Source organism: Bombyx mandarina, chromosome 04 (assembly GCF_030267445.1).
Source record: "Bombyx mandarina strain Sakado chromosome 04, ASM3026744v2".
NCBI classification, from domain to species: Eukaryota; Metazoa; Arthropoda; class Insecta; order Lepidoptera; family Bombycidae; genus Bombyx; species Bombyx mandarina.
Window position 1 is genome coordinate 11,835,319 of NC_143211.1, and position 11,177 is coordinate 11,846,495.

General features: G+C 36.3%; 1 protein-coding gene across 1 annotated transcript in view; it reads right to left on the minus strand.

The window, feature by feature from the left end:
* Nucleotides 1-10,529, minus strand: part of Zip71B (Zinc/iron regulated transporter-related protein 71B) — a 17,610-nt gene extending 7,081 nt beyond the window's left edge. The window contains exons 1-2 of the mRNA XM_028181597.2: nt 10,069-10,529; nt 631-778 (exon numbers count right to left, since the gene is read on the minus strand). Of these exons, the coding sequence (XP_028037398.2) occupies nt 631-778; nt 10,069-10,230 (310 nt within the window). The 5' untranslated portion in view covers nt 10,231-10,529. The remainder of the gene's footprint in view (nt 1-630; nt 779-10,068) is intronic.
* Nucleotides 10,530-11,177: the final 648 nt, after the last annotated feature.

Here is an 11,177-nt window from a genome sequence, read left to right on the forward strand (position 1 = left end):
ATTACTGGAGCCCATTGACATCTACAATATTAATGCGCCACCCGCCTTGAGATAAGTTCTAAGGTCTCACTATAGTTACAACGGTTGCCCCACCCTTCAAATCGAAACGCATTACTGCTTCACGGCAGAAAAAAGGTGGTGGTACTTACCCGTGCGGAATCACAAGAGGTCCTTCCACGAGTGATTACGCAAATTATAATTATAACGTAAATTTGTAAATTATAACGTAATTTTGTCAACACATTGGGTTACATTATTGGAGTTTCAGTAAAGATTCTTAACTTTTTTGAAAATATAATAAATATAGCCTATGTCACCCAGGGATAACGTAGATTTCCAACAGTGAAAGAATTTTTTAAATCGGTTCAGTAGTTTCGGAGCCTATTCAGTACAAACAAACAAACAAATGTTTCCTCTTTATAATATTAGTATAGATATACATATATATCTATAGTATAGATAAAGAGTACAATGTGTTTATTTGAAATATTTCGGTCTCTTTCTTGTTCGATTCGACAACTTTACATAGTAGGCGATGATTTCCGTGATTACCAACAAAAAATATTTTGGGACATGCCTGGCAAATTTAAAGGCGATGGTATAATTAAAAATTTAATCCAAAATACTAACAGCTAATTTCTGGTGGAGAGCGTCGGTGTCTGTGCAAGGTGTCGTGAAGTGGCCTAAAGGTTCCATTGATGCGATGCAGGGCCAGATCATGAGGTGAGTTGAACACGCGTCCGCCAAGGCCCAAGCTTGCTAACAAGTGTTCGAATCCCTGAAAAAATTACAATTATTATTAAAACAGTCACGTTTTTTTTATTGCTTAGATGGGTGGACGAGCTCACAGCCCACCTGGTGTTAAGTGGTTGCTGGAGCCCATAGACATCTACAACGTAAATGCCGCCACCCACCTTGAGATATGATATTCTAAGGTATATAGGTAGTTACAACGGCTGCCCCACCTCTCAAACCGAAACGCATTACTGCGTCACGGCAGAAAAAAGGCGAGGTTGTGGTACCTACCCGTGCAGACTCACAAAGGGTCCTTTTTTATTTAATGCTTAGATGGGTGGATGAGCTCACAGCCCACCTGGTGTTAAGTGGTTGCTGGAGCCCATAGACATCCACAATGTAAATGCGCCACCCACCTTGAGATATAAGTTTTAAAGTCTCAAGTATAGTTACAATGGCTGCCCCACCCTTCAAGCCGAAACGCATTACTGCTTCACAGCATAAATAGGCAGGGTGGTGGTACCCATCCGCACGAACTCACAAGACGTCCTACCACCAGTAATTACGCAAATTATAATTTTGCGGGTTAGATTTTTATTACACGATGTTATTCTTTCACCGTGGAAGTCAATCTTTTTTTTTTTTTTTTTTTATGATTGATAGTTTACTGGTAGCCCGAAGGCCTTTCCAGTTTCACCAGGACAGGTGGGCGAGCAAAGGCTCAGCCAAGAGGGGCGGGATTTGCTAACAACTGCCCGAGCGCCTCCGAAGGAGACCTAACAACTCAAGAGCAATTGCTTCGCGAATGAATCTACTACCGGATCGGAATCGCGACCCGCTGAGAAGATCCGGCGAGAAACTCAGCGAGCTGATTCATGGGTTAGGTTGCACGGCGAACTCTTTGTCGAGTTCGACGAGTACGGTTACCGAGGTCCCTAAGCCTGCTCCTAGTGTTAGAGCTGAAGGCGTCTAATGCAAAAGTTATTGGATCTGATGGATCCGTAAGGACGTGTCTAGGGCGTCGACGGTGACTGGCTCCTGCGTGATCAGGATTCGGGGAGGAAGTCAATCGTGAACCTTTGTTGAGTACGTATTTCATTAGAAAAATTGGTACCCGCCTGAGATTCGAACACCGGTGCATCGCTCAACACGAATGCACCGGACGTCTTATCCGTTAGGCCACGACGACTTCTACCACCAGTATCCACTAATTAAATAATTCAATTGTTTTCTTTACAGTGTTATCTTCGGTGTTCTTGAGTCGTTGACATAATTGTGACGTACGATTTGTCCGTGACCACGGAAACTAAAAAGTACTCGAAACGTCGGAAGTAATGTAATGACAATAATAAACACGAGATTAAATCATAAAAGTCCCGGGAACAGATAAAAATACAGCCAAATTGAGAACTTCCTCCTTTTTGGGGTTGCTTAAATGTAGTTTAATTGCGTTTTCTTGACTATAGATAGTCCACTCGAAAGTACACGTGCGCACTAAGTGATTATCAGATTCAATGGAAACGTGAATACCACCATCTCCCAGCTTGACGCATATTTTTTTAGGATAGAGAGAGAACTTGGGTTTGAGGGCCTTTTCAGTCTCTCCAGGTAAGGACACATCTTGAAACATGAGTTCATAGTCACAATTTTTTTGTACAGCGACTTTTCGGCCTGTAAAGTTCACGGTAGAAATAGGTAGAATGGGAATATATATCCGTGCTTACAATGCACTCTGTTATCAGCCTAGTAAGGGACATCGCCAGTTTGATAGTCGAAGACTAAGTTCAAATAGGAATGAGGTTCTAATTCCATAGAGATTCAAGAACGTAATCACAAGTATTTCAACTCATTGTAGTAGTAGTGGTGGTAGGACCTCTTGTGAGTCCGCACGGGTAGGTAACCACTTAACACCAGGTGACCTGTGAGTTCGTCCATCAATCTAAGCAATAAATAAAAAAAGTTCCCTACAAATTGGACACAATGTGTTTGTTCACGGTGTGCTTGTTGCCAGACATAATTCTGCCATGTAGTATTCATAATTGAAAAGAACTGCCATTCACATCGAGCACTAGGACATGTCTGTCTTCGAACGAAGTCTGAAAAAAGTTTTTAATGACAACTTGGCTGTGCTCCTGACATTGCCGAGATCCTAGAGCAATATGAAATACACATCATAAGCGGTAAGCACGTCAGATAGAATACAAACATACAAATTTCGCGTGTTTGACTTATTGAATATTTAATTCAAGTTGAAGGACAGAATAATAAAAATGGTATATGATAAGGTACTATTCACAAGAAGCGGATCAATTGTAATTATTTAATACGATTAATAGATTATTGACACACTTATCTCGTAAGAATATCAATTGCTTACACACAGCGATTGTTGTAGTGGTTATAAGATTATTATTGATACTGATATTGATACATGTCGCAGTATTAAAACAATACACACAATGTGATCCTATTTCAATGGTTACATTAGCCCGGGTTCGATCGTCGTGAAGGGCTGCCCGCTTGAAGCTGTTGATGAATATTTATACCTCGGGCAGACGCTGCAGATGGGTAAACACAGCTTGGAGAGGGAAGTCAAGAGAAGGATCCAACTGGGCTGGGCGGCGTTCGGCAAACTGCGTGGAGTATTTTCATCGCATATACCACAGTGCCTGAAAACGAAAGTTTTTAACCATTGCGTCCTGCCGGTAATGACTTACGGAGCCGAAACGTGGACACTCACAATACGGTTGGTCCGTCAGCTCAAAGTCGCTCAGCGAGCCATGGAAAGAGCCATGCTCGGAGTTTCTCTGAAGGATAAAATCCGGAATGAGATTATTCGACAGAGAACTAAAGTCATCGATATAGCTCAAAGAGTCAGCAGGCTGAAGTAGCAGTGGGCTGGCCATATATGCCGTAGGACTGACGATCGCTGGAGCAGACGAGTTCTCGAGTGGAGACCGCGCAGCGGAAGACGTAACGTGGGACGCCTCCTGGCTAGATGGTGCGATGACCTCCGCACGGTGGCCGGCAAGAAGTGGATGAGGAGAGCCGCAGACCGGGCTCAGTGGTGTAGATTGGGAGAGGCCTATGTCCAGCAGTGGACGACTGTGGGCTGTTGATGATGATGATGATGATGATGATCCTATTTATAATTCTCATGAAATGAAGACTATTTTATCTGTTTTTATATCTGTTCGTAATTTGTTTTTGTGGCCCGTGGGAAATTCAGATTCAGTCTTTCAATGAAAATTATAGAGTATCCATCGTTCTTTCATTTACCGAAAGTTGGAAGCTCAAAGGAATAATTTTAACCCATCTAATAGAATAGATAATTGTGACGTTGTCAAGTGATCTCCCACTCATGTGATTCCTATTAATCATTTAATTATATACCACTAGTGGTTCATAAATAAATGCAAATTTAGGGACTCCACAAAACAAAAAAAACATAGATACGTGTCGACATGTTGAGTTAAAAAATGTATGGAGGCTTCTTAAGGCATTAATTAAAAGTAAATGTAATCCCTTTTCTGAATTCACAGACAGATAAATTGAAATTACTTCTACTATTTTTATTAAAATTAACCAATTCCAAAACCAAATTCTGAAAACATGAATTTTGTATGAGTTATTTTTAGTAACAATTGGTAGTGTTATGGATAATTTATTTAAGTCGCGTAGATAATTCAAGCCTAATCTATAAGTAAGTCTACATATTAGGAATGGCCATGAAACGAAAACATTTTGTGATTAAATGATTTTAAAACAAATAAATTGTACGTATTTTTGTTCTTCTTTATCTCGTGAACATGAACTTGAACTTAGAATCGCTTATGCATTTTTCTCATTATAATTAACCGCCTTAAATGCCACGAGCTTTTTTTTCTACTTATCCATGAACAGCAATTTCAAAAACAATACAACCGAAGTTTCGATGCTAACTCTACAATCGGTACAGTACGATGAAATGTATCAAAACTAAATCGAGGGTTGTGCGCTTGTCCAAATAAATATATAGAGCAGTAAAAAAAATTGTATTGCGACTTGTAGTGTCAAATGTAACACGAGGAATACACGTGCCTGCTTCGGTTTACGTTAAAAATAAAATTATCTACATTTAAAATCTACATAAACGATAGAGCAACGGTCCCACTGAAGTGGCTACTTCCTTCAATTATGTTTATCACGATTATTTACCTATTTTCAGTTAAATGTTTCCAAACAGAGTTCACTGGCGCCCAAATGCCGAGCCATTTATTACGCAGTCTATTTCTTTAATATATATTTTTGCTTGTCAGATTGTTATTGCCCAATTAACAATCTAAGTATAGGCAATGAATTTGTAAAAAAAACTGTTTTCCCTTTTTGAAAGTTTCACGTTGATTGCTTTGTTCTCAACTACCTTCGCAACGGTTCGTCAACTTTGTCGGGGTCACAATACTCGTGTATCTAATGTTATGTTCTACCGAAATCTATTTTAATTTGTGTTCGGCCAGTTATTTCAGTTCAATAAACCCGGACGTCTAAAGATTTAATTTTAGGTACACTTAGACTTATTTGTATTGTTCTTTACATTTTTTAGAAAATAAAAATACTTGACTATTTTCATAAAAATGTCTTGAAACACATAGTTTGGTCAAGAGCTATAAAACAAATCGATTGCCAAACAAAGGAGAAAATACTCTACTTCTCAGAGTTTCGAGTTTTGTTAATCTGTTTCAATATACAGCTATTCTTCATATTGGAAATATTGGCATAGATCCTGTATTCGAGCAAAATCACATGCCATCGTAGGGTTGACAAATCAAAAATAAATTTTATGTACATACATTATAAATATTAATATAATATTTACTGAAGTTTTGACAAACGTGGACAATTTAAACAAAATGTAGTCGACGCGCGTTTCGCCAGATCTATGACCGTGCGTAAATAGATACTTACATAGTATTTCAAAAAAAAATTTGGTGAATCGAATCCTTTGATGTTTTGACTGTGACCAGTATTGTGTAAGTTTTGAATATTTTTTTGCTTACATTTGTGAATGAGCTCACGGATCGAAGGTGTTAAAGTGTTAATCGTAGCTCATATATATCAACAATGCGAATACCACCACCCCTTTAAAACAAGAGGTTGAAGTCGCAATGGAACTTTTTAACAGTTGTCCCATCCTCAGACATTAATGTTTCGCAGTACAAACACTCAGGCAAACAGCCGTGACTTGTATAATATTAAGGGTATAAACAATAAGTAGAAGTGCGCCTTTTAATTTTCCTGTTGTTTTCAGATGGATTATAGAGCAATAAATGATAACATATTTTATTGAGTAACAAATTTTCCATTGTAGATTAAACGAAGATTAACGTTTTGGGTGTTCGTATTTCGAGTCAAATATTTATTGCATGTAAAATTTAAATCAATGTTTTATAAATACTAAATGAATTTGAGCGTGGAAGGATTGAAATTAAAATATTTTGTATTTGTCGAATTTAACGACGAAGGAAAGATCTATCTATTGTTCATACTTGTATGTGAAAGCTCTTAATGAAACTGTCGTAAGCGAGATTGAGGCTTCTGTCAAATACCTATCTTGTGTTGTATTATAGCTATCGCCACAGTATTTAAACGCGTATATGTACATAATATTTTAGTCTCATAAAATCTTGTATTAATACAATACCAGAGCATTTATATATAGGTTATCGATTTGACAATTCAATAGGTACGAACTTAATTATATTATTTATGTTTACGTCTATTCACACGAAATTATACGAAGTCTGTAAACATACAATACAGAACATCTGCTAGCTTACATTGGACGTGTTTATCTTTTCAATGGCAGAACAATACGTACGAGACGTAATTTTTCGCGGTCTTTAATGGACTTGGAGCTAATTGTGAAAGACTCGTCTTTTTGTTGGCATGTGTGTGTGCAGGTTACATACAGTTATGACGAGTCTGTCGGCGGTGCGGACAATCGGCTATGAAGATTGTACGAAGTGCACAGTGCACTGTGCGTGCCGTATGTGTAATGTAGTGCATGCAGTGCGTACTTTTCCCATTGCCTTTACATAGTAATTTTTTTTTTTTTATATCTGTAACCTCTCTTCTTTGTTGTTGTTGTTTTTTTTATATAGAAAGGTTTATAATTTCAATCATTGAAGTTTAAAATAAATAACTTTATAGTCAAAATTTAGTACGCTTGCAATATTGGAATTACACATTTTAGATTATTATTTCTGGCAGGAGGTACCAGATTTCGTGTACCCCTGGTATTACCAGATGCGATATCCACAAACGACGGTGACTACTTACTACTTACAATCAGATTACGGCCGGCCGGCTCGGTTTTATGTCAGACTGATAATTTTCTGAAACTTATTGCAGCTCGCTGCTGGACATTGGCAGCCTGCTATTAACGAATTGGCATTGTCAGTAGCAAGAGGAACGATTTTTCTCCTCTACAAGCAAGTCTATAAAAGAATACGTGTAAATTGATGCAAAGTACCTATGTATTTATTATCCCATGCTGTGTGTGCGGTATATGTCTAAAATATATGTTATAGCTGTTGTCAGTGGTAAACCCCGGCTGTGTTTCTATGTAACTATTCCGAAATAACATATACTAGAGGTCCCGCAGTAGTCGAAATTCGACTACAATTAATTGGAATTGTAAGCTTGTACACTATTATGATTGTATTTTATGAAATTCAGATTATAGAAGTCTTTAATCACAAATTTCGCCAAGACTACACTATAAAAATATTAACAAAGACAAACAATATTTAATCTCAATTTTACAACAGACGTCAAGAACAAAAGTTTGACAATAAATAGTATGCATGCGTGTGTGCGTCAAATACATGGTATGTAGTGTGTGTAATGTTTTCTTTATTGATTTAATGTATCTTTTATTCATTATTTTAAAAAAATATTAGCATTGTGCACTTCTTCTCTATATTCTCTATAAGTGTGGAAGATTTCATACTCCTCCGTCCGCGCAATTTTCGTAAAAAGGGATACACAGTTTTTGCTTCACGCATTAATATATAGATGTATAGATTTTGTTGAAACTATTCATAGGCTTTTTCTGAGAACAATCGTGCAAAGTTTACGATCAATCGAATAAACGACACAAGACACACAGAGCCAAACCCGAAAAACAAACATGGTCACAATTATTTATACTTTAAATTAGTGTTAAATTATTTGAATCTCCAAAAAAATAAACAACCAGTTTGTTTAATTCCACAAAAATTAATAAAGGAAGTATAACTGTGTGTAACTGAATTTAAGTTATTTACCTAAGTCATTAGAAGTATTGTAAATACACATAATAATATGTGAGCACGGAATATGTTTAAAAAAATTTTAATGTTATGTATTTTTAACAAATAGCGGTCTATTATACACTCAGTGACTATAATGGATCTTTATGTAGCCGTCAGTCTGTGTCGTATACCTTTTTACTTAGAAAAATTATGTTTTTACGGTATTTAACAATGATGTGATACTAAATAAGATTTGAGAGATATTTGTATGATTATATGGTGAATAGTGCCACCATCTTGCTTTTTTCTGGCGCGAACTAATTATGCGTTCCCGTTTGCAGGGTACCTAGCTGTTGCAACTATACAATTGAGACTTCGTTCTTGTTTCGAAGTAGGCACTGGAATTAACATGTGATGTATATGACCTTCGCTAACTGATCAACACCAGATCTACAGAAAATATTGTTTCCTCATTTGTGCAAAAAATAACCTCAAAAGCATTTTTAACGCGGACTGACATACATGTTTATTGTTAAAATAACCTAATTTAATTAATGGAAACCAGCTTGTTTTTTTTTTTAAATAATATTTTTTATTTAAATAGCATCGTTATTATTTTATATGTGCGTATTGTTTTCATAGTCGAACGATCTTGCCCTGTACGTTTGGTTACATTCTGGTCATCTATATAAATAAAAATGATTTGCTGTTCGTTAGTCTCGCTAAAACTCGAGAACGGCTGGACCGATTTGGCTAATTTTGGTCTTGAATTATTCGTGGAAGTCCAGAGAAGGTTTGAAAGGTAGATAAATATGAAAATGCTCGAAATTAAATAAAAATAACCATTTTGTTTTCCTTTGATGTGTCCCCCTTCGGACGGATTCCTTTTGTTTGTTTTAAGTTTATTTTATACAAACGTTTAGGTCTTTTATGTATCGATTTAGGCACTACGAAGTCTGCTGGGTCAGCTAGTGCTAAATAAGTAAATCATTATTTATATTATTACAACATTTGATTACTTCCCATATCAAAATTATTGTTACGTTGTCATCATCCGCTATAGGAAAGCCTTGATTACCAAAGAACAGGATTTTTCTGCCATGGAATTGCGCTAAAACGGAAAAGGTTTCTAACAAGTTTTCTTAATTAACATTTATTGCGGGAAAAGCGAGATCCAGTCTGGCTGGGATTTAAATCTCAGTCTTCCTGTTCTGTGATTTATGTCTATTCAAAAGAATAATGAATAATTTACTGAGATAAAACAGAGAGAAAAATGGAGTAAGTATTTAAATGTTTTCTGTGAACAAGATTATGAACACAGGCACATTATAAAGCATTTCTAACAACCATTACAAAGAGATTAAGTAATTTGCAATTATTCATCAATTACATATTCTCTTCTAGGCTTAATAAGTGGACATAACTATTAGCAAATTGTATTTATTTTTATATTGATCCGTATTTACATGTTAAAATTATTTTACTTATCAATTGTGAAAAGAATACTAAACCTTAATGAGTCAATTTAATTTTAACAATCTCTAATTAATTTTAACCATAGAATAAAAATTAACTGCTAGAAAGCTATGGTCAATACATTTTGATACAATATCACTTGATGCCGGTCGATAAGAAAGCGTAGAATCTATCAAAACAAATTAAATTTAAGTTCGATGAACTTCCGCTTACAAAATAGGGAAAGGTGTTGCAGAATATTGTAAGCAATCCGAATTTCTTATCGTGACTTGAATAATTTGAAAGCTAAACTATCTGGATAGGTATCAAAAAAGATATAGGAATAACATGATCGCTACGGTGTGGACTTAAAAGATAATACGATTATGTTAAATAAAAAAGCACGTTTAAAAAAAGCACTGGTGTTTGAATGAAGAAATTTGTCGAACACATAAAATGTTCTCTGTTGAAAGTAATTTTTTTCATTTATATTTCGTAATTCGTATGTTATTTATAACATACTGAACAAACATTATATACACCTACACATCTGCGATAAAATTTTCACGTCGTATTGAAGCATAACAGAATGTGCGAAACTCACCTCAAACGTAATGATGCCTTTGTCTCCGTACTTGTTGAATATCTTGTCAATGAAGTATCGCTCCGCCGGTATAGTGTTGTTGAGGTCTAGCTCGGAGTTAGCCGAGACGGCGGCAGCTACGAGCGTCAGCGCGAGGACTACGACGGCGCACTTTGTCAACATGGTTGCGACTGAGTGTCCGGATCGCCGGTGGCAGCCCAGCGCCTCTGTACAACACTATCACACGATGTACTTCGTCTGTGGCACGCCGACCCTGATAGCGTAACTCACTGTGTCGTGCGCTCGCGCATCCGCACATTACCTACTGAATTGTTTGATTATTTGCGATTATCACCGAAGAATTCGCATTCCTATCGGAGCTGAGTTTGTTAATTGAATGTGCTCGTTACACGAAGCGAGCTCTGCGTCTGAGCAGTTACTTTCACCTGCCACCCGTCGTAGCTTCGAGGCCGGCTATGACTCCGTTACTGATAATGAGGTTTATTTACAGAGTGATCAGAAACGACACAATTTATTTACTTAAATTGTCTAAGAATTTCGAATGACGTTCGAGGTCAAGGGACTGGCGAATCGATCAATGTTTAAACTTAGAAAGTTTAATTATTTCCTTGTGTTGTTTCCTTGGATTTCATTGCCAAACGAATTCGATTATTTTATGTTTTGATTTAGCAGCTATCACTATAATATTTTGGTATCGCAATATGTTGATATCTAATACAGTATTTAAAAACAATGTGCGACCGTGTGATATCTGAATGCTTGTAGAAGATATTTAGTAGCTGCGAATGCTCATTCATCAGTTTATGTTTTCATTCATCCAATGTATGATGTTTACGTTCAGTTACATTTATAGATAAAGTGTAATATTAATGTCTAGTTTCAATTTTCTGATACAAAATCGAATTTTATCGGTAGAAATATTTAACTATCTAACAGAATATAAGCTGTGATAATGGAAGGAAGACTTCATCTTTGAACGCTATAGTGTCAAATTGTATGGTTATTTCTAAAATATATATACTGCAAAAAAATAGAAAGGTTTGGTATAATGATAAATTTGCCCTTAAAGTTTAGATTTAGTAGCAATAGATCGTTTTACAAATAGTTCA